The sequence below is a fragment of the Salmo salar genome, chromosome ssa20 (genome assembly GCF_905237065.1).
Source record: "Salmo salar chromosome ssa20, Ssal_v3.1, whole genome shotgun sequence".
Lineage (NCBI taxonomy): Eukaryota > Metazoa > Chordata > Actinopteri > Salmoniformes > Salmonidae > Salmo > Salmo salar.
Genome location: NC_059461.1, coordinates 30,865,275 through 30,889,339, shown reverse-complemented (window position 1 = coordinate 30,889,339; position 24,065 = coordinate 30,865,275). Strand labels below are relative to the sequence as shown.

Genomic DNA, 24,065 nt, shown 5'->3' with positions numbered 1-24,065 from the left:
TGGTGGTGGCGTTAGCTACCTGTGCAGGTGGTGGTGGCGTTAGCTACCTGTGCAGGTTGTGATGGTGGCGTTAGCTACCTGTGCAGGTTGTGATGGTGGCGTTAGCTACCTGTGCAGGTTGTGATGGTGGCGGTGTTAGCTACCTGTGCAGGTTGTGATGGTGGCGGTGTTAGCTACCTGTGCAGGTTGTGATGGTGGTGGTGTTAGCTACCTGTGCAGGTTGTGATGGTGGTGGTGTTAGCTACCTGTGCAGGTTGTGATGGTGGTGGTGTTAGCTACCTGTGCAGGTTGTGATGGTGGTGGTGGTGGTGTTAGCTACCTGTGCAGGTTGTGATGGTGGTGGTGGTGGTGTTAGCTACCTGTGCAGGTTGTGATGGTGGTGGTGGTGGTGGTGTTAGCTACCTGTGCAGGTTGTGATGGTGGTGGTGGTGGTGGTGTTAGCTACCTGTGCAGGTTGTGATGGTGGTGGTGGTGGTGTTAGCTACCTGTGCAGGTTGTGATGGTGGTGGTGGTGGTGTTAGCTACCTGTGCAGGTTGTGATGGTGGTGGTGTTAGCTACCTGTGCAGGTTGTGATGGTGGTGGTGGTGGTGTTAGCTACCTGTGCAGGTTGTGATGATGGTGGTGGTGTTAGCTACCTGTGCAGGTTGTGATGGTGGTGGTGGTGGTGTTAGCTACCTGTGCAGGTTGTGATGGTGGTGGTGGTGGTGTTAGCTACCTGTGCAGGTTGTGATGGTGGTGGTGGTGGTGTTAGCTACCTGTGCAGGTTGTGGTGGTGGTGGTGTTAGCTACCTGTGCAGGTTGTGGTGGTGGTGGTGGTGTTAGCTACCTGTGCAGGTTGTGATGGTGGTGGTGTTAGCTACCTGTGCAGGTTGTGATGGTGATGGTGGTGGTGTTAGCTACCTGTGCAGGTTGTGGTGGTGGTGGTGGTGTTAGCTACCTGTGCAGGTTGTGATGGTGGTGGTGTTAGCTACCTGTGCAGGTTGTGGTGGTGATGGTGGTGGTGTTAGCTACCTGTGCAGGTTGTGGTGGTGATGGTGGTGGTGTTAGCTACCTGTGCAGGTTGTGGTGGTGATGGTGGTGGTGTTAGCTACCTGTGCAGGTTGTGGTGTTGGTGGTGGTGTTAGCTACCTGTGCAGGTTGTGATGGTGATGGTGGAGGTGTTAGCTACCTGTGCAGGTTGTGATGGTGGTGTTAGCTACCTGTGCAGGTTGTGGTGGTGGTGTTAGCTACCTGTGCAGGTTGTGGTGGTGGTGTTAGCTACCTGTGCAGGTTGTGATGGTGGTGGTGGTGGTGTTAGCTACCTGTGCAGGTTGTGATGGTGGTGGTGGTGTTAGCTACCTGTGCAGGTTGTGATGGTGGTGGTGTTAGCTACCTGTGCAGGTTGTGATGGTGGTGGTGTTAGCTACCTGTGCAGGTTGTGATGGTGGTGGTGTTAGCTACCTGTGCAGGTTGTGATGGTGGTGGTGTTAGCTACCTGTGCAGGTTGTGATGGTGGTGGTGTTAGCTACCTGTGCAGGTTGTGATGGTGGTGGTGGTGGTGTTAGCTACCTGTGCAGGTTGTGATGGTGGTGGTGGTGGTGTTAGCTACCTGTGCAGGTTGTGATGGTGGTGGTGGTGGTGGTGTTAGCTACCTGTGCAGGTTGTGATGGTGGTGGTGGTGGTGGTGTTAGCTACCTGTGCAGGTTGTGATGGTGGTGGTGGTGGTGTTAGCTACCTGTGCAGGTTGTGATGGTGGTGGTGGTGGTGTTAGCTACCTGTGCAGGTTGTGATGGTGGTGGTGGTGGTGTTAGCTACCTGTGCAGGTTGTGATGGTGGTGGTGTTAGCTACCTGTGCAGGTTGTGATGGTGGTGGTGGTGGTGTTAGCTACCTGTGCAGGTTGTGATGATGGTGGTGGTGTTAGCTACCTGTGCAGGTTGTGATGGTGGTGGTGGTGGTGTTAGCTACCTGTGCAGGTTGTGATGGTGGTGGTGGTGGTGTTAGCTACCTGTGCAGGTTGTGATGGTGGTGGTGGTGGTGTTAGCTACCTGTGCAGGTTGTGGTGGTGGTGGTGTTAGCTACCTGTGCAGGTTGTGGTGGTGGTGGTGGTGTTAGCTACCTGTGCAGGTTGTGATGGTGGTGGTGTTAGCTACCTGTGCAGGTTGTGATGGTGATGGTGGTGGTGTTAGCTACCTGTGCAGGTTGTGGTGGTGGTGGTGGTGTTAGCTACCTGTGCAGGTTGTGATGGTGGTGGTGTTAGCTACCTGTGCAGGTTGTGGTGGTGATGGTGGTGGTGTTAGCTACCTGTGCAGGTTGTGGTGGTGATGGTGGTGGTGTTAGCTACCTGTGCAGGTTGTGGTGGTGATGGTGGTGGTGTTAGCTACCTGTGCAGGTTGTGGTGTTGGTGGTGGTGTTAGCTACCTGTGCAGGTTGTGATGGTGATGGTGGAGGTGTTAGCTACCTGTGCAGGTTGTGATGGTGGTGTTAGCTACCTGTGCAGGTTGTGGTGGTGGTGTTAGCTACCTGTGCAGGTTGTGATGGTGGTGGTGGTGTTAGCTACCTGTGCAGGTTGTGATGGTGGTGGTGTGTTAGCTACCTGTGCAGGTTGTGATGGTGGTGGTGTTTAGCTACCTGTGCAGGTTGTGATGGTGGTGGTGTTAGCTACCTGTGCAGGTTGTGATGGTGATGGTGGTGGTGTTAGCTACCTGTGCAGGTTGTGATGGTGGTGGTGTTAGCTACCTGTGCAGGTTGTGATGGTGATGGTGGTGGTGTTAGCTACCTGTGCAGGTTGTGATGGTGATGGTGGTGGTGGTGTTAGCTACCTGTGCAGGTTGTGATGGTGATGGTGGTGTTAGCTACCTGTGCAGGTTGTGATGGTGGTGGTGGTGTTAGCTACCTGTGCAGGTTGTGATGGTGGTGGTGGTGTTAGCTACCTGTGCAGGTTGTGATGGTGGTGGTGGTGTTAGCTACCTGTGCAGGTTGTGATGGTGATGTGGTGGTGTTAGCTACCTGTGCAGGTTGTGATGATGGTGATGGTGGTGGTGTTAGCTACCTGTGCAGGTTGTCGTGGTCCATGTTGCTGAAGCCCAGAGGAGAGTCAGAAAGCTGTTGAGTGACAGCCTGGGGGTCTTTGGTGTCCAGGACCTCATTGAGCACAGCCACCGCAGACAGCATCTCCACTGCAACAGACAGCTCCTCATGCCCCAGGCCTGCCTGTTAGATACAACCAGAGATTAGTGATCATATACTGGACATACAACCAGACACACACGCACAACTGTCTGCCCACCGGCCAACCTAGCTAGGGTGTGACAACCAGCAACCACAACTGTACAACATTATACTGTAGCTTAAAATAAGAAAAGAGTAACGTCACAATGTGTGTGTGTGTGTGTGTCACCTTTGCTCCCTGTATCTGCAGGCTGAACAGTTCGGTCTGGTAGAGGTTGGCAGCAGTCTGGTAGACAATGGGGAGCTGGGCCTCTGGGTTTATCAGCTCCTCTATAGTCTCTGCTGCTACTCCATGACGAATGGCAGAGTTGATCGCTGTAATGGCCTCCAGTTCTGCGTAGCGAAAATATCATACTCAACATTTTCATATTAACTGTACTATAGGGTAAAGACATACATATATACTTATAGTACCAACACTGAACTTTGAAACACTGGGGAATATTACAAAATGAGAGTGATGGAGGGTGAGGGGTGCTTACTTCGTTTCTCTGCCTCAGCAAAGTCGTTACAGGATATTACCACCCTCTGAATCGCCTCCCTCTCTAGCATCACTGCACCTCCAGCGTCCTGAGGTCCACGGAGAAAGTGTTTGAGTGACAAGTTCAATTCAATAGAAAATTCTGGGTTCTGTAACACTAACGCAACTTGCATTAATGAATTAAGACTGCCATCTTATGCTCTTAAAGGCAAACACACAGTGTGTAGGCATTCTCAATTATTTTTATGGGATACCTTATATCCCCTACTAGGGCTGTTATGGTGACCATACTACCGCCACACCGGCGGTCTCGAGTCATGACGCAGTCAAATTCCACGTGTCCGTTTAGTCACGATAACTAGGCTTCTCCAAGCTCTGATGCTGCAGCTGGTCATTAGTAGCCTACCAAACTTGCTAACTGCCTGGTACTCAGCACTCTATTGTCCCTCTCATCACTCTGACATCAATGCAAATGTATTCGAAAATCTAATCAAACACTTCATGAGAGCCCATGAGCTCTTGTTGCGCAACATTTCAGAGTTTTGATGGACTCTATTAAAAAGAGGATCCCATCAGCTTTCTATTTGCTAGGCCTACTATATTTATTTCTCAACTTTCCTAATATTAAACACATTACTTTGCAACAGGAGTATAGCCTACCTGGCTGGCGTGAATAATGAACAATGAAAAAAGTGTCCTCAATTTGCTATTTAAGTGTATAGATGACAAGTATTTTTATACCCTGCCCTTGTTCCGAGACAGGTGCATGATAATGGTCCATTCTAAATCAAAACTTATTTCACACATATACTAAATAATATATGTAAAGACAAGATTAAATCAAGAATAGTGTGATGCGTGACAATATTAATATATATCATTCACAAGTGATAGGCTATATCTTGTGAATGATGCCCAGCTTGTGTGCAGTAATGCAAGAAACAGAGCATGTCTTTTTTTTGGTGAGTTTTTCAAATGATAGTTGCACACCTCATGTAGCCTAGCCCATAGGCCTATATATTTTGAAAAGGTTTGTATTACAATTAGAGGGGCCAAATAACTTCTTAATATGAAGCACATTAATCTGCTTTACAACCGGTGTAGAGCCTAACTGGCATACATAAGCGGTGCGTGAGCTTCAAGTTTGGGGAACATGATTTTCACCATAAAAATGCACCTTTATAATAAAGCATTACATGCATAATCGCATTTACAGTCACTTTTGAGAATGGTGTTTTCCCGCTAATTGATTGCATTTTAGAACATTTGCGCTTATAGCCTACTACCATGTGTACATTGCTGCGCTTATAAAGTGAAGAAACAGCCTAATAGCTGATCAACATTTTAAGCTAAACTTTCTGATCTGTTGCATCAGTCTCATTGCTTTTAAACGTTTTTTTGATGCGAGTGGTTGTATTAATTTGGGATCTATCGCATCCCACACAACTGTCCCCGATGTGTCGGTCTTCCCTTGTAGTCTACTTCGGAGCTGAGATGCCTGTGAGAAGGACCCGATCACATGACGGGCATTGGCTAATAAGAATTGAGATATCTGAGAGAGCCATCTGAGTGCGAGGTGCTTCGGAGCATGCAGCCGGGAGAAGGGAATTATAATGATTATATTCAGCCCAAGGGCACAACGGCCATTGGCCGCAAAAGGCATGGATTTTTTTAGGGGGCATTACAGCCACACAAGGGGGATGTCGCCAGGAAAATCAAGGCATGTCAAGTGCTTGTCAAATTGTGAATGAGAGACTGATGTAGTGTGTACAGCCTGCGCAAGACACTAAGCAGAGCTCATGCCTTTCGTGCAACTTTTTTCAAATCATCATTAGGTCACATCATGCAGCCTTAGAATGTATTAAAAATGAAAACATATAGCCCAACGTTTGAATCACAACTAAAGTTGCATAAATAACTATAAATTAAGCATATAGGAGGATTCAGTTTCTTTGTTAACCGCTCAACACAGAATAGCCGCATGTACGCACTCCCTCAGAAATCCCTCAGAAATCATTTGGAGAAAATATCCTTTTGTATTTCATTGAGCTATGTTCAATTGTATTCTTCATACTACAAAATAATATAAAATAATGTAATGGAATTCTAAGCAAATCTTGTCTGCTAAATGAACTAGTGTAGCCCCTAGCCATATGGTATAGCCAACCTACTAGACGTGCATCCACCATTTGACCACTGTCCTTACTGACCCGAGCCTGGACTTGGCAGTAGGAGGTGAAGTGCTCAAGGTACCAGTGAGAGTTGGCCTCCTGGACCCCCAGCAGCCCCAGGGCCAGCACCTTGAGGCCAACTAGCAGAGAAGCCTCATTCTGGGCAGAGATGGCCTGGTTCACCTGCCGCACCGCCATCTGGGCTGGAGAGACAGACATGAGGGAGCAGGGGTTGGACGGAGACAGACTGGACACATCCCAAATAAATCAACCCTCAGCCACAAACCTGTAGACCAACGCCTTGTTTTGACATAAGATCTCAAACCGGCTGTGGAAAAGGTAGAAGATCTACCAGACACATCCTGAAGGCCTATCCTAGATGTTCAGAATACACATTTTTGAGGTCTAAGAGTGGCGGTAGTTACTGTTAACAAGGTCGACGCAGCTCTGGATCTCCTGCTGGGTCAGCAGCTCCTCATAAACATCTCTCTCCTCTGTGGCTATGGACGAGCGCTGAGCAGGGAGACAGGAGAAAAAGCATTGTGTTAGACGGACTATAAACATACATTCTTAAGGTTTTTACATTTTGTGCATATTGAAACCACAGGAGGCTGCTGAGGGGAGGTCGGCTCATAATAATGTCTGGAATGAGGTAAATGGAATAGTATCAAACACATGGAAAGCATGTCTGATGTGCTCGATACCATTCCATAGATTCCGATCCAGTCATTACTACTATGATTGAAACTAAAACACACCGTCATGCTAAAACTATTGACAATCTGGCCATCATATTAACTTTAGATGTAAGATCATGACTTTGCTGAAATAATGTGTAATTTAACACAGCAGGTCATGTTTACACAGAGTTAGTGAGGAGTATGAGAGGAAAGATACCAGTTGGTGTGGGAAGACAAGTGTTGTAGTGGGAGTTCAGCTGATGCTGCAGCCACTGGAATGTCATGGCAAGGGCTGCTGGGTGTTTCAGGTGGTATTCACTGCAGACAAGACTCTAATACTATACTATTTCTGTTCAGAACAGGATCAAGATGCTGTTCCAAGGTCAGTTTTGAAACTTCTACCAGGACTCAGGACCCATAGGTCACTGGTCAAAAGACAGCCTTCTTCTGGGTGCCTCTTGGGTGGAAAGGGCAACATCAGGGAGCGTTTGGGAGTTCCTCACCCTGCCTGAGGCCTGGAGCTCCTTGCTGGCCTTGGCCCGGCTAAGAGTGTCCTGGTAGTCCTGGGCCAGCTCTTCCCCAGTGTTCCTCAGCATAGCGTTGGGGTTCTTCAATGTCCCTATGGTCACAGCCGCCTCACCCTTATCCACCGCCTCGTTGATGGCAAACACAGCAGCGTGCACTGGGGAGGGACACCAGCAAGAATGAGTACCACTTGGCAGTAAACATGTCTGTATGTCTGTCTATGAGAGGTCAGACATTTGTTATAGCCCAGCACTAACACACCTGATTCAACTAATCATCAAAGGCTGGATTACTTGAATTGGGTGTTTTAGTGCTGGGCTGGAACCAAACCCTGGACACCCTATGGGTCTCTCCAGGAGCAGGACAGAAGACATGTGGTCTCCAGTGGATGGAACAGCGTACTGTACTACTCACAGGTTGCCTCCTCCACCGAGAGCTCGTTGGCCAGGATGCCTCCTATCTTGCTGAAGGTTGGCATCTGAATGCCGTACTTCTCCAGCTCGCTCCGCATGTTACTGATCTCCTCCTCTGGGGGACAGACAAGAACACAATACAACCAGACTGGTACAGCAGGAAACCTCGACACCCCTGGGAGAGGGGCCTGCTAATTCACTGGCAAAATGTAGAACATCAAGACGCTTTGGAGAAAAGTAACACAGTGAAATTAAGCTGTTTTCGTAAGCTAGTATTTACAGTAAGGAATGTCATCAACACGTGACTTCTGCTTTGCATGACTGGCATACAGCGCACTCGGAAAGTATTCAGACCCCTTGACTTTTTCCACATTGTTACGTTACAGCCTTATTCAAAAATGTATGAAATAGTTTTTTCCCATCAATCTACACACAATACCCAATAATGATGAAGCACAAACTTTTTGCACATTACAAATAAACTGAAATATCACATTTACATAAGTATTCAGACCCTTTACTCAGTACTTTGTTGAAGCACCTTTGGGCAGCAATTATAGACTTGAGTCTTATTGGGTATGACACTACAAGCTCGGCAGACCTGTATTTAGGGAGTTTCTCCCATTCTTCTCTGCAAATCCTCTCAGGCTCTGTCAGGTTGGATGAGGAGAGTCACTGCACAGCTATTTTCAGGTCTCTCCAGAGATGTTCAATCGGGTTCAAGTCCCGGCTCTGGCTGGGCCAGTCAAGGACATTCAGAAACATGTCCCGAAGCCACTCCTGCATTGTCTTGGCTGTGTGCTTAAGGTTGTTGTCCTGTTGGAAGGTGAACCTTCGCCCCAATCTGAGGTCCTGAGCGCTCTAGAGCAGGTTTTCATCAAGGATCTCTCTGTACTTTGCTCCGTTCATCTTTCCCTCGATACTGACTCGTCTCCCAGTTCCTGCTGCTGAAAAACATCCCCACAACATGATGCTACCACCACCATGCTTCACTGTAGGGATGGTGCCAGGTTTCATCCAGACGTGACGTTTGGCAATCAGGCCAAAGAGTTCAATCTTGGTTTCAACAGACCAGAGAATCTTGCTTCTCATGGTGTGAGAGTCCTTTAGGTGCTTTTTGGAAAACTCCCAAGCTGGCTGCAATGTGCCTTTTACTGAGTAGTGGCTTCCGTCTGGCCACTCCACCTAATTGGTGGAGTGCTGCAGAGATGGTTGTCCTTCTGGAAGGTTCTCCCATCTCCACAGATGAACTCTGGAGCTCTGTCAGAGTGACCACGTGTTGATTACTTTAAAATCAACACGTAGTGTTCTTCTCTGTCTGGCACCAGCCAGGTTTTGATTGAATGCTGGATGCTTGAACCCGTAGGAACAGTTGCTGTAGGAACCTGCAAGTAAGCATTTAGTTGGACAGTATACATACGACGGGATACACGTAAGGCTGTAACGTCACACAAAAAAAAGTCAAGGGGTCTGAATACTTCCCGAATGCACTGTATCTATTTCAGTCATATTAGCCTACAGTACTTTGATATTGTCCACCTTTTCATATAACATACACCGAGTATACTAAACCTTAGGAACATTGACAGACTGACCAGGTGAAAGCTATAATGTCACCTGTTAAATCCACTTCTATCAGGGTAGATGAAGGGGAGGAGACCGGTAAAGAAGGATTTTTAAGTCTCAAGATATTTGAGACATGAATTGTGTATGTGTGCCATTCAGAGGGTGAACAGGCAAGACAAAAGATGTAAGTGCCTTTGAACAGGGTATGGTAGTAGGTGCCAGGCACACCATTTTGAATGTGTCAAGAACTGCAACGCTGCTGGGTCAACAGTTTCCCGTGTGTATCAAGAATGGTTCACCACCCAAAGGACATCCAGCCAACTTGACAACTATGGGTAGCATTGGAGTCAACATTGGCCAGCATCCCTGTGGAATGCATTCAACACCTTGTAGAGTCCATTACCCAACAAATTGAGACTGTTCTGAGGTCAAAATGGGGGTGCAACTCAATATTAGGAAGGTGTTCCTAATGTTTTGTACACTCGGTGTATATCTTGTCGGTGAAATGTGCACTTTATTTTTTAAGGCGTTGGAGTACAAGTGAATAACTTCAGTCAGTGATAGCAATCGATCAAGGTTAAAGTATTTTTTTATGAGTAAGTGTTATGTTGCAGTTATTCATCCAGATAAAACAAGTGGTGGGTCCTTCCCACTTCACTCACAACCACAGTATATCATACTGATCTCCACAGTGCTTATCGAATTGAACATGCAGCTAGGTGCGAATGATGACGTTCTGTTTCAATCAAACCCAAACAAGAGCACCAATTATCTGTCATTACCACCCCCCTTTAGGCTCTAATTCCACACACACAAACACTTTTGCAAGCAAGACTAAATGAGTATTCATGTTTTCCTTTAGTTTCACAGAGAGGTAGTAATTACTACAGCAGTTCCTCCTTCACTACAACACTGTATGTGATGTTAGTGTTCATTCTGGAGCAGTCAGCTCAATGCAACAAGTTCATTAGACTGTAGTACCTCTATACACTAGTTTCAAGTTTTACTAGTCACTGTCCAACGAAATGCTTACTTGCAGGTTCGCACAGCAACTGTTCCTATGGGTTCAAGCACCCAGCATTCAATCATAACCAGGCTGGTGCCAGACAGAGGAAAACACTATGTGTTGATTTTAAAGTACAGGGTGAACTCAAGCTATGGCTCTTATGAGATCTCTAATTATCATGCTGGAATAGAAGAGCTGGTGGATTAAATGCTACTGTAGCCTTGTAAAACACTAGTGTAGCCTGGTAAAATGCTACTGTAGGTTGGTCTTTCTTACCTGTGAAGGCCACTTTCCCCAGCAGGTCCTGGATCTGTGGTGCAATGCCCCGTTTGTACAGGTATAAGCTGGAATAAAACACAAGGTTATGTTACATTTCCATTTCATTTTGGTCATTTAGTAGAGCTACTTCTAGTCAGGTTTTGCTTCAAGTATCCTGGAGAATAACTGCCTGGGACGGAACGGTATGAAGCACTCAGAACTTTAATTTAGTGGTTAGGAAGAAAGGGTACTAAAGTGGTGGATAAGATGTGGCTATGTTTATTCAATAACTCAGAGGTCAGGGAAAACATCATTTACTAACATCTGCATCTATCCACACTTTTCCCTTGCTTGAATACTTTAGAAATGCATCCTTCCTTCCTCTTGCCCTTGGGTCAGCAAGGGACCCACCGTATTGCTTCCACCTATGAAAGCATGTCAGTCCGATAAGTGACAACTTGAAGGAAGTGAGGAAGGAAGGATGCATCCCAAGGGGACCTTGAAACATCCATCTTCTCCAGACTGAGCGAGGAGAACGTCGGCCCAATAAACTGCAATTCCCCCTTTTCCCCACAGGGGAGCAATATGTGCTCAGAGAAAGCAGCAGTCAGAATACTGACAAGCCAACTGCACTGACTGTACTGAGCCCAGTTAGCCTGAAACAAACAGGTGGCTGGAAACTGCATTAAACTTTCATCTGCCAGCAGGTTCCTGATAAGTGGGCATGAATTATAGATTGGGCTACAGGGGTACGGGTGTCTTCCTGAGGGGTTTAAAGTCTGCTAAGACAGAGGGAAGGCCAAAGGTTTATTATGTCGTTTCCATTCTATTGTGTTGCCTTTCTATTTTTCCACTTCACTGAAATCTCAACAAAGGCTCACTAGCCCAGTGTGTCTACTTCTCCTCAGAGCTAGAGTTTATTCCCTACCCTGGCTCCCAATGGGGGTTAGACCGCACTGCCAGGAAGGAAGAGCACGTGTGCGCGCACAGGCAGGGAAGGAAGCCTGCCCTCATGGGCCATGACCAAACAGCTCAAAGAGAAAAAAAACAAGTCAACTAGTTAACGCATTCACTCCAATTCTCTGTCATATTCAGATGGATATACTGTACGAGTAGTGCTCGACTTGGGCAGGAGCTTAGCGGTACTGAATAGCAGCACCGTAAATGTTCTGCTGCTTGGGTTCCTGCACTTCATAAAATACTGGCTAAAAGTATTGTGGAGTTCCTGCACCTAAACAGTAACGGCACCCAAAATGATACCAGCACCTATTTCAGTCCAAGTCAAGCACTGTATACATTACAAACCACTCTTCTCTGTACACATGACAGTGTATGTGTACTGTATACATGACAGTCAATGTGGTCACAGAACACAGGGTCTGGAATAAAACCAGTCAGTACAAAACCAGACACTAACAGTGACACCATTGACTTCACACAATGACAAAATGTCACTACAGATCTGTTACTTCTACTAGCACCACCACACTATGATAGCAGCTCTGAGGTGAGACTGGAGACTGACTGGCTGACTGACTAGTCAAAAGTAGTGCACTAAATAGGGAAAGGGTGCCATTTAGGATGTGGTCAAGAGTAGTGCACTAAATAGGGAAAGGGTGCCATTTGGGATGCAACTCAGTATAGGCCGGCCTGTCTTATAGGCCAGTGTTTACCAACAAGGGGTACTAGGAGCCCTGGGGGTACATGGCCTATCCACAGGGGGTACTTGAGATGACTCATGAGACCATAGGCTTACTGGTCAAATGCACAAGGGGGTACTTCAAGGTAACTCTGGGAAGAGCAAAATGTACTTGGTAGTACAGTAACCGAAAAAGGTTGGGAAGCACTGTTATAGGCTGTTTATTTTCTAGAGATGTTAACAGGGGTGTGTCTACTAGAGGTCGACCGATTATGATTTTTCAACGCCGATGCCGGTACCAATTATTGGAGGACCAAAAAAGGCCGATACTGATTAAATCGGCCGATTTTTTTCCCCCCCATTTATTTGTAATAATGACAATTACAACAATACTGAATGAACACTTATTTTAACTTAATATAATACATCAATAAAATCAATTTAGCCTCAAATGAATAATGAAACACGTTCAATTTGGTTTAAATAATGCAAAAACAAAGTGTTGGAGAAGAAAGTAAAAGTGCAATATGTGCCATGTAAGAAAGCTAACGTTTAAGTTCCTTGTTCAGAACATGAGAACATATGAAAGCTGGTGGTTCCTTTTAACATGAGTCTTCAATATTCCCAGGTAAGAAGTTTTAGGTTGTAGTTATTATAGGAATTATAGGACTATTTCTCTCTATACGATTTGTATTTCATATACCTTTGACTATTGGATGTTCTTATAGGCACTTTAGTGTTGCCAGTGTAACAGTATAGCTTCCGTCCCTGTGTGAACCTGCAATAACAACGTCATATAGGCTATAATGGGTGTGTGATGCATATAGAGCAGAAAGCCTAACGCTTGAGGTTGAGGTTGAGGTTGTGTAGAAAAATCCCTCTGAACATGATCTCAGATAAACCTATTCCAGTTCCTCTTCATATAACAGGTATTTCAATGCTCACTGAAAGTTAGGAGTCAGAGTCAACACTGACTGCACATAAGAAAATAGGCTTCACATTAAAATATAGTGAGGGGGCTATTAATTTAAAAACTAAAAAGTTGAGTGATAGACAGGCCCTTCTACCATCCTCAGCTCCCAATATAACATCTGGCTTTCCTTACAGAGCCTGATGATACTATGTGAGAATGACATCATTGTGGTCTCTTGTAGACTCAAGAGAACATTGTCAAAGGAGACACTAAATGGCACGAGGAAGCCTACAAATTGAAGCAGTCTGTTGGCAGGAAATGACTCAATGTATACAGGAAATCACCTATCAGTTCTGAGGCTGTACCTAGCATTGCATGCGCAAACGATATCCATACATACACACAAAAACAACAGCAAGCTTGGGAAATGACTGCATATTGCCACACCTTCGTTCCATGAATCGTGTAAATAGCATGTCTTAACCATAAACTGAAACAACCGATACTAGTTTCATGTCATCTTTTACCATTTTCCTCCATTCATCTTCACTTCTCTTGTTTCACACATTGTTAGCTTTTTCAAAATGATCCTCAAGTCCCATTTAGACATTAATATTATGTGATATGCTTTTAGGGCTCTTCAAACATCAGAAGAAGAGCTAAAAACGTAGGTCTCCTACACAATATAAAGTGCAGTCAAGAAACAAGAAATATTCTAGTGTGTTTTGGACAAAGAGTAAGAGGCATGATGTAAGCACTGAGCAGTAAGCACTGAGCAGTAAGCCTAATGGGGGGTGAGTCAGATAGAAAACCCACCTTGTGTTGGAATGCTCCCCGTCTTACCTTAATGCGTGTATGCAGTACACCACCTTGGGCATGTTTTTACGATTGTACACATCTGTCGTTTCAGGATAGAATATCTGAAAGTAGCAACCAGAGGAGGCATCAGTCATGGGTCTTTCATTAACGTCTCCTGATACCTTGCACAGTGCAGCAGCCAAGAGGCACAGCGAGCACAATACATCTTTCAGACTGTCAGCTCATTTTCAACCTGAAGCAGTCTGACACTATTCCTCTGTATCCTCCTGGCCACTGCCACACACCTTTGGGTGATGTAATTCTTGCCTGTCAGTGTGTCTCACTGTACATACACCTACCTGGCTGACTGCTGTGGATGTCCATGTGTTTCCCAAAAGGGAACAGTAGTGGTAAACAACAGTGAAGAAACCTATTTGTATTTATTATGGATCCCCATTAACTACTCTTCCTGGGGTCCAGCAAAATTAAGGCAGTTTATACAATTTTAAAAACATTACATTCACAGATTTCACAACACACTGTGTGCCCTCATGCCCCTACTCCACCACTATCACATATCTACAGTACTAAATCCATGTGTATATGTGTGTATAGCGCGTGTTATCGTGTGTGTGTGTGTGTGTGTGTGTGTGTGTGTGTGTGCCAATGTTTGTGTTGCTTCACAGTCCCCGCTGTTCCATAAGGTGTTTTTTTAATCTGTTTTTTTAAATCTAATTTTACTGCTTGCGTCAGTTACTTGATGTGGAATATAGTTCCATGTAGTCATGGCTTTGTGTAGTACTGTGTGCCTCCCATAGTCTGTTCTGGACTTGGGGACTGTGAAGAGACCTCTGGTGGCATGTCTTGTGGGGTATGCATGGTTGTCCGAGCTGTGTACCAGTAGTTTAGACAGACAGCTCGGTGCATTCAACATGTCAATACCTCTCATAAATACAAGTAGGGATGAAGTCAATCTCTCCTCCACTTTCAGCCAGGAGAGATTGACATGCATATTATTAATATTAGCTCACTATGTACATCCAAGGGCCAGTCGTGCTGCCCTGTTCTGAGCCAATTGCAATTTTCCTAAGTCCTTTTTTGTGGCACCTGACCACACGACTGAACAGTAGTCCAGGTGTGACAAAACTACGGCCTGTAGGACCTGCCTTGTTGATAGTGTTAAGAAGGGCTAACTTATTCCTTGTCACCCACTCTGAAACTAACTGCAGCTCTTTGTTGAGTGTTGCAGTCATTTCAGTCGCTGTAGTAGCTGACGTGTACAGTGTTGAGTCATCCGCATACATAGACACTGGTTTTACTTAATGCCAGTGGCATGTGGACAGTAAAAATTTGAAAAAAAGCAAGAGGCCTAAATAGCTACCCTGGGAAATTCCTGATTCTACCTGGATTATGTTTGTTCTGTTAGACAAGTTACTATTTATCCACATTATAGCAGGGGGTGTAAAGCCGTAACACAAGTTTTTCCAGCAGCAGACTATGATCGATAATATCAAAAGCTGCACTGAAGTCTAACAAGACAGCCCCCCCATCCATACATTTCTCTCAGCTAATCATCAGTCATTTGTGTAAGTGCTGTACTTGTTGAGTGTCCTTCCCTATAAGCATGCTGAAAGTCTGTTGTCAATATGTTTACTGTGAAATAGCATTGTATCTGGTCAACAACAAAAAATCCAGAATTTACTAAGGGTTTGTAACAGTCTGATTGGTCGGCTATTTGAGCCTGTAAAGGGGACTTTACTATTGTTGGGTAGCGGAATGACTTTAGTTTCCCTCCAGGCCTGAGGGCACATGCTCTCTAATAGGCTTAAATTGAAGATGTGTCAATATCGTCTGCTATTACCCTCAGTCATTTTCCATCCAGATTGTCAGACCCCGGTGGCTTGTCATTGTTGATAGACAACAATCATCTTTTCACCTCTTCCACAATGACTTTACAGAATTCAAAGGACAATTCTTGTCTTTCATAATTTGGTCCAATATACTTGGATGTGTAGTGTCAGCGTTTGTTGCTGGCATGTCGTACCTATTCCCCTACCCTGATCATTATTTTGAATTAAAATAAATAGTGAAACATTTTAATCAATCAATAATGAGAAGATGAGGCTATAATAACCATATGAATAAACAATGTATCATATCATTGGTTGTCTGTCTACTCCTAAAGATTCTCCTTTGGTAAGTGTACTGCTTCCCACAAAACAGAATAATTCATTGATTGATCATCATCAAACATGTATCTGAGTGATTCCAGTGTTACCATCACATGGCATGACAATAAGGTGTTCCATAAGGACGCAGTAGAACAAACAGCATGCTTTCATTTACCTGGTCCACTGTCATTTGACTTAGTAAAATCCATAAAACAGCCTTGTGAACCAGTTACTACAAGGTTCTGATACTGTATGCCTCTGGTAGGAGGGACTTGGGCAGTGTGTGTGTGTGCGCGTGTGTTAGTCATACCTTAGGCAGCCCTACAGACTCCATAGCCCGTAGCCATTGCACTGTGTTGTCTGTGTGTCTGAAGTGAAGTCCTGTGCACTGGAGACAAACACAGACAAACAGAAATATTAGATCCCTGCAACTGAGTCTGTTGTGTATCAGAAATAGCATGTTTTTGGTAGGAATCGCACGCATGCAAGGACGTGCATGCACACGGAAAGATGGAGAGTGTGTTCGTGTGTTGTGTCCGCACAGTTGCTGTTTTTAACATGGGAGATGGTTGACAGGAAGTGAGGCTGTCTGCGTTGGATCTGGGATTAGACATTTCCTTTATGATGCCATGGAGGTGCGGGGGAGAGGAGAGAAACTCGATAGAGGTGGGGGGGAGAGAAACTCGATAGAGGTGGGGGGGAGAGAAACTCGATAGAGGTGGGGGGGGGGAGAAACCCGATAGAGGTGGGGGGGGAGAAACCCGATAGAGGTGGGGGGGGAGAGAAACCCTATAGACGGGGGGGGAGAAACTCGATAGAGGTGGGGGGGGGAGAAACTCGATAGAGGTGGGGGGGGAGAGAAACTCGATAGAGGTGGGGGGGAGAGAAACTCGATAGAGGTGGGGGGGAGAGAAACTCGATAGAGGTGGGGGGGAGAGAAACTCGATAGAGGTGGGGGGGGGGAGAAACTCGATAGAGGTGGGGCGTGGGGGAGGAGGAACTAGATAGAGGTGGGGCGTGGGGGAGGAGGAACTAGATAGAGGTGGGGCGTGGGGGAGGAGGAACTAGATAGAGGTGGGGCGTGGGGGAGGAGGAACGAGATAGAGGTGGGGCGTGGGGGAGGAGGAACGAGATAGAGGTGGGGCGTGGGGGAGGAGGAACGAGATAGAGGTGGGGCGTGGGGGAGGAGGAACGAGATAGAGGTGGGGCGTGGGGGAGGAGGAACGAGATAGAGGTGGGGCGTGGGGGAGGAGGAACGAGATAGAGGTGGGGCGTGGGGGAGGAGGAACTAGATAGAGGTGGGGCGTGGGGGAGGAGGAACTAGATAGAGGTGGGGCGTGGGGGAGGAGGAACTAGATAGAGGTGGGGCGTGGGGGAGGAGGAACTAGATAGAGGTGGGGCGTGGGGGAGGAGGAACTAGATAGAGGTGGGGCGTGGGGGAGGAGGAACTAGATAGAGGTGGGGCGTGGGGGAGGAGGAACTAGATAGAGGTGGGGCGTGGGGGAGGAGGAACTAGATAGAGGTGGGGCGTGGGGGAGGAGGAACTAGATAGAGGTGGGGCGTGGGGGAGGAGGAACTAGATAGAGGTGGGGCGTGGGGGAGGAGGAACTAGATAGAGGTGGGGCGTGGGGGAGGAGGAACTAGATAGAGGTGGGGCGTGGGGGAGGAGGAACTAGATAGAGGTGGGGCGTGGGGAGGAGGAACTAGATAGAGGTGGGGCGTGGGGGAGGAGGAACTAGATAGAGGTGGGGCGTGGGGGAGGAGGAACTAGATAGAGGTGGGGCGTGGGGGAGGAGGAACTAGATAGAGGTGGGGCGTGGGGGAGGAGGAACTAGATAGAGGTGGGGCGTGGGGGAGGAGGAACTAGATAGAGGTGGGGTGTGGGGGAGGAGGAACTAGATAGAGGTGGGGCGTGGGGGAGGAGGAACTAGATAGAGGTGGGGCGTGGGGGAGGAGGAACTAGATAGAGGTGGGGTGTGGGGGAGGAGGAACTAGATAGAGGTGGGGTGTGGGGGAGGAGGAACTAGATAGAGGTGGGGTGTGGGGGAGGAGGAACTAGATAGAGGTGGGGTGTGGGGGAGGAGGAACTAGATAGAGGTGGGGTGTGGGGGAGGAGGAACTAGATAGCACCCACTGCCACCCAGTTGTGATCCTGTGTCTGTGACAGTTTTACTCTGTAGCCTAGTTAAATTCATAATCTGAAAAAGTGTCAATTAACTTGGAGTATCCTGCGGTACCAGATCTTTCCAATATGAGGACAAAGGTCACCTTGTAGCGGGCCTGGTCCCCGTCATAGATCTTCTTCTCAGACACCATCTTGGGAGCAAAGAACTTGGCCAGTTTTCCAAGGTAGACTCCGTTCCTCAGACCCTCCTCCAGATCTGTGGTGGAGGGCAGCTCCTCCTCTACACACGCCTCCATCCACCTGGGTATACACACAAACACTGATCTCAGAAAAGGAACAAAATATATACTTCCTGCTTTGCTCCTATGGGGACACTAATAATGGCCACCAGTCCACCCATTATGGCATAATTGAACTGAATGGGGATGCCCGTTCTGCTAATTCTAATGATGACAACATCTGTTCAGTCATTTATATGGAGACGACTGGAACAGAAACTGATCTCACAACAAAATGGCAACAGCTCTCCAGTCATTCATATGGAGCAATAGGGAAGAGACACTGATATCACAACAGAATAACACAGGGTTATTTTTATAAAAACAGACCAGCGTTTCCTTTGGATGATTTGTTAGGAAGGTTGTCGGGTCCCGTCCTGCCTATGTAAACTGTGAGGCCAGGTAAACACTAGCAGAGACACCAATCCCAGAACATTATAGGTTCATTTAGCATCATATGTTCATCATCTTTGAGGAGCTTATGGATAACAAAACGCAAATGTTTGGACCAAAGTCTGACTCTTTGAACCTGTTGCCCGCTCATTCCTTGGCTTCAAGTTAACAGTTCTCTCAATATGAAAGCTGTCGTCATGGATACAAGCAGATATAAACAAACAGAACCTTGGTCTGTCCATCACCTTGCCCCGTGTTGATCTGCGATCTAAGAGCATGTGAGCTATTACCGGGCTGACTGACAAGCCGCCTACGCTAGCACCACATAAGTCAATATTGGCTTTCCCTGTACCTACCGAAGGAGCAGCACGGTCAAGGGAAAACCAGCAGTAGACCTAGGCTAACTCCTAAAGTTCCTCTGGCGGTTGTTGGGAGTCACTTCAGGTCTTATGGTCCACAGGACAAAACCCAATCCTCAGTCGTCACCAAGAAAAAAATAAAACGTTTTTTTAAAACTGGCCACCTTTCTGTATATTGGCTACATGCTTTATTTAAGTCCATGTCTGCATCCGCAGGAATCCTCCTTGCTTCCTGACATTTCATGGTATTGAAGGATTAGGTATTGTAGGACTGTGGCAGTGGTTTAAATTTCACAATATACTAAGTGTGCACACAAACACACCTGGAGAGGCACGTGCAAGTCACAAAAATGACATCAAGCCTTCAGTGAAAGGCACAGGTCGAAGGGTCATTAAGGAGTCCCACAACTGTTACAAAATCTCTAAATCCAAGATCAAAACAGCGCCATCAGCTGGTTTGAGTTTATATTGACTGTACAGTATTTCACATGACTGGCTGGTTTGTGCATCCAGTCACTAATCTTAATCTAAGGAATTAGACTACACAATCAACCTGTACATTCAGTCAGTCAATGTATACTGACATAACATAACACATGTCAGTGTGTCTATAAATTGACTGACATGCTTGAGGATGATAAACCCTCTCGGTCTGTGGTGTTAATAGACTGGTACTGACCCAGAGAGAAGAGGCCATTGTTCCAGCTCCCACATTCACTGTCCAACATACCAGTGTAGGGGGGTTGGAGAGGCATGCCTTTTGGCAATACATTAGGTTTTTGTAAACTGTTTAATAGAAGACTATTTGGGGCATAAGAGTAAACTGTTCAGGAGTATATGGGGCAGGGAACAAGGGTTTGGTCCTCAACGAACTCAACAGTAGGCCAATATGTGATTCTGGGTCTTGAGTCAAGATGAGTGAAACCCTGTAAGACAAATTGTCATGCATGTGCTCAGAGGGAGAGCGAGAGAAAAGAGATCAAGCTTAAATTTACAATATGAATGCATCTGTTGCATTCGTTACCCCAGTAATCATACAAACCCTTGAAAGCTGAACTGAAACCAGCCATTTAGATGTTGAACCTTGCAGCAAGTGAAGTGTCAGTTGAGAATAATGTTAAGTTCCCTATAAAATGTTACAGTAAGATTTGTTTCACAAGTGAGTTCCTTGTAAAATGTGTGTGTGTGTGGGGGGGGGGGGGGTGTTCAACACACACAGGGTGTTAGAGGTTATTATTAAAGTCACAGTAAAGTCCAACTTCATTCATGATAATACATCATTTTTTTAAAACAGGCCTCCCCTCCTCCATCCATCAGGCCTCCTCCGTCCTTCTCATTCCATCAGGCCTCCTCCGTCCTTCTCATTCCATCAGGCCTCCTCTGTCCTGCTCATTCCATCAGGCCTCCCCTCCTCCATCCATCAGGCCTCCTCTCCTCCATCCATCAGGCCTCCTCCGTCCTTCTCATTCCATCAGGCCTCCTCTGTCCTGCTCATTCCATCAGGCCTACCCTCCTCCATGCAACCACTAATGACAAGTCATCTGTAAAACAGTCTGTCTGTAGGCTGAACCACCACAGCAGAGACAACACGTGTCAACACATTGAACCCAACACACACACCATTCCCTCTCCTCTGTCAGCACTTACTGTCTCTGTGTGGACAACCACAACAAACATGATGTTACTATGGCAAGTCAGTCCATGGTACCCCATCATGTTGATTGATTCATTTAAATGGATATTTCACCCAAATTACAAAATGACGCATTGGTTTCCTTACCCTTTAAGCAGTCTATGGGCAAGGTATGACTTTGGTTTAGTTTCCTTGACATCATTTCCACGTGCTAACATTTTAGCATTTGTGGCACAAATCCCATTCAAGTCATGGGACCGATATTATAATTTTTCACACGTCCAAATCATCAGAAAGTATGTCAAATTGATTGTGAAGCTCAAGAAAGTCAGAGGACTTAAACATGATGCATAGAAAAATGCTAATATCGGTCCCATGACTTGAATGGGATTTGTGCCACAAATGCTAAAATGGTAGCATGTGGAAACAGTGTCAGGGAAGCTAAACTAAAGCATGGATTGTTGTCATATCTTGTCCATAGACTGCTTACAGGGTAAGGAAACCAATACGTAATTTTGAAATTTGGGTGAACTCTAACTTCATTGTAGAGTTTCATTGCAGAATGATCAGTTCCTTGCATCTGCCATTCATTGTAAGGTCCTTTGTTTGTTCTACAATCTTGCTAAGGAGGGTTGCTAAAATTATAAAGTGATGTGATTCTTCACCAAAACCCTGCTCGTGAATGCCAAGATTCTACAGTACATAAGGACATTTTATTACAGCAAACAGTATTATGGCAAATCAATGGCTTTCTGATATCAAACGAAACATGAGGATGTTGACAGACACAGAATGTTGACAGACACAGAAAAAGCAACTCTACATGTACAGTACCAGTCAAAGAAAACATGAGAGGATGTTGACAGACACAGAAAAAGCAACTCTACATGTACAGTACCAGTCAAAAGTTTGGACACACCTACTCATTCAAGGGTTTTTCTTTATTTTTACTATTTTCTACATTGCACCTCCAGAATGTATAAGGGCAATTTGACCAAGGAGAGTGATGGAGTGCTGCATCAGATGACCTGGCCTCCACAATCACCTGACCTCAACCCAATTGAGATGGTTTAGGCTTAGTTGGACCGCAGAGTGAAGGAAAAGCAGACAACACGTGCTCAGCATATGTGGGAACTTCTTCAAGAATGTTGGAAAAGCATTCCAGGTGAAGCTGGTTGAGAGAATGCCAAAAGTGTGCAAAGCTGTCATCAAGGCAAAGGGTAGCTACTTTTAAGAATCTAAAATATATTTTAATGTGTTTAAGACGTTTTTGGTTACTACATGATTCCATATGTGTTATTTCATAGTTTTGATGTCTTCACTATTATTCTAGAATCGCAGTCCTATTCTGGAGACACTGTGAATACAGGCCTAGATATCAGTTGGTCCAATGCTGCCATGCTGAGCCATAATGGCCTGGGAAAGTGGGAAATTAGTGCAACAGGCCTGAAGAATCTGAGTGGTGTGGCAGATCGGCACCCCAGTCAGATCCGCTGTGTCAGATCGGCATACTTCTGCACTAACGCTACCTGACATTAATCTACCATCTTGGAACAGTGCCACGGCCACATTCTACACACTGCAGCGCTGTGGCTACTGAACTGGCCCAGGGGACTACAGGACAAACACAACCAGGCCTGCCCTTGCCAAAAAAAAACGCAATAACAAATCCCAATCTGGAATAGAGGCGGTGTGACTGGAGGCACAGAGGGCTTTGTGTGGGTGGCCGATAGAGATAACAGCACACCATGCCATGTCCACCTGATCACAGTGAGCACTTGATGAGAGTTGGTTGCATGGGTTGGAGAGAGGGCCGGCCTACTGTACTGGCTAGCGCTCAAGTAGTGGAGGAGGGGAAACGCAAGAGTGTACAGCCACAAGGCTGGGAAGGCTTTAGTGACACACCATTGTGGCCGTTTTAAATCATAGATGAAAATAAGAGGGAAAGTGTATTATTACATAAGCAAATGAGGAGAGAGGTGGAAGGAAAGAGAGAAACCAAGCAAGAAAAAGAGGACCAGGGTGAGGTAAAGTGAACGAGGGGAGAAGAACATCCTGGCTCAGTCAGTAACAAAGCTCTCCAGCCTCTGAAGCTGCACTTCCGGGAGTGAAACAATGTGGTTGGTTGTATACAGCCGCATGGCGAAGCACAGCTCCAACAACAGTATTTAAAACTCCTCAGCCACTCTTTCCTGTTATTGTCTGAGATTTTTCTGCCATTGTAATCCTTGGGCGAGCCACCTAAACGTTTTTGCAGGTCGCCTTAGTCCAAATATTGTAAAAAATAAATAAATGGTACTGTTAGACCTGTGGCCAGGCTAAACTATATTAGCTAGTGATGCGATGGCGGGGGTGGGTGGTCGATAGTTGCATATCACGATATCGCAATTTTTTTCTTCTTCTAGGTAGTTGCTCTTAATCTTCTTTTTAAATAGTGAGCCAACATGTTTTCAGCACTTATTTCCATTACTGATTTTCTCATGCTCTCTCATGCTCTCTCATCTTTGCAGCAGACATATAGTGAGCAATACGTATGGAAAATCAAAATTGCAGTATCGAGCTGCAATACATATAGAATCACAATACATATCGTATCTGCACCTAAATATCGTGATAATATCGTTTCGTGAGGTCCCTGGCAATTCCCAGCCCTAATATTAGCCTACTGCTCTCTAGGACAAATGGAGAAATCCCACACCAGTGACCAGTCCACAATAGCCTAAACTAAACTGCTAGCCAGGCCAAGTGTTACTAGCCTATATGGGTCTTTCTATAAATTAGGGTACCAGTGAGGATTTCCTATGCAGGACAACTTGTTACAGCTGTTGATAAGTCATTGATAATAATCTGCAAAAAAAAGCTACAGTTCCTTCGGAAAGTATTCAGACCCCTTGACTTTTTCCACATCGTTATCAGTCTTACAGCCTTATTCTAAAATTGATTTTATTTTTTGAAATCCCAGCAATCTACACACAATACCCCATAATGAAAAGTGAAAACAGGCTTTTAGAAATGTTTGCTAATTTAATAAAAACAGAAATACCTTATTTACATAAGTATTCAGACACTTCATTATGGGACTCGAAATTGAGCTCAGGTGCATCCTGTTTCCATTGATAATCCTAGAGATGTTTCTACAACTTGATTGGAGTCCACCTGTGGTAAATTCAATTGATTGGACATGATTTGGAAAGGCACACACCAGTCTATATAACATCCCACAGTTGACAGTGCATGTCAGAGCAAAAACCAAGCCAGGAGGTTGAAGGAATTGTCCGTAGAGCTCCGAGACAGGATTGTGTCGAAGCACAGATCTGGGGAAGGGTACCAAAAAACTTCTGCAACATTGAAGGTCCCCAAGAACACAGTGGCCTCCATCATTCTTAAATGGAAAAAGTTGGAACCACCAAGACTCTTCCTAGAGCCGTCCGCCCGGCCAAACTGAGC

The 24,065-nt window shown here is 45.8% G+C and overlaps 1 protein-coding gene across 2 annotated transcripts in view; it reads right to left on the bottom strand.

The window, feature by feature from the left end:
• LOC106580416 (ras GTPase-activating-like protein IQGAP1) overlaps positions 1-24,065 on the bottom strand; it is an 83,993-nt gene that overhangs the window by 41,298 nt on the left and 18,630 nt on the right. The window contains exons 3-13 of one of the 2 annotated variants that reach the window (XM_014161454.2): positions 18,099-18,255; positions 16,141-16,218; positions 13,705-13,781; positions 10,328-10,395; positions 7,481-7,594; positions 7,045-7,223; positions 6,287-6,374; positions 5,862-6,064; positions 3,692-3,779; positions 3,379-3,542; positions 3,031-3,191 (exon numbers count right to left, since the gene is read on the bottom strand). In XM_014161454.2, coding sequence (XP_014016929.1) covers positions 3,031-3,191; positions 3,379-3,542; positions 3,692-3,779; positions 5,862-6,064; positions 6,287-6,374; positions 7,045-7,223; positions 7,481-7,594; positions 10,328-10,395; positions 13,705-13,781; positions 16,141-16,218; positions 18,099-18,255 — 1,377 coding nt within the window. The remainder of the gene's footprint in view (positions 1-3,030; positions 3,192-3,378; positions 3,543-3,691; positions 3,780-5,861; positions 6,065-6,286; positions 6,375-7,044; positions 7,224-7,480; positions 7,595-10,327; positions 10,396-13,704; positions 13,782-16,140; positions 16,219-18,098; positions 18,256-24,065) is intronic. The other variant, XM_014161455.2, reaches the window with a different exon arrangement.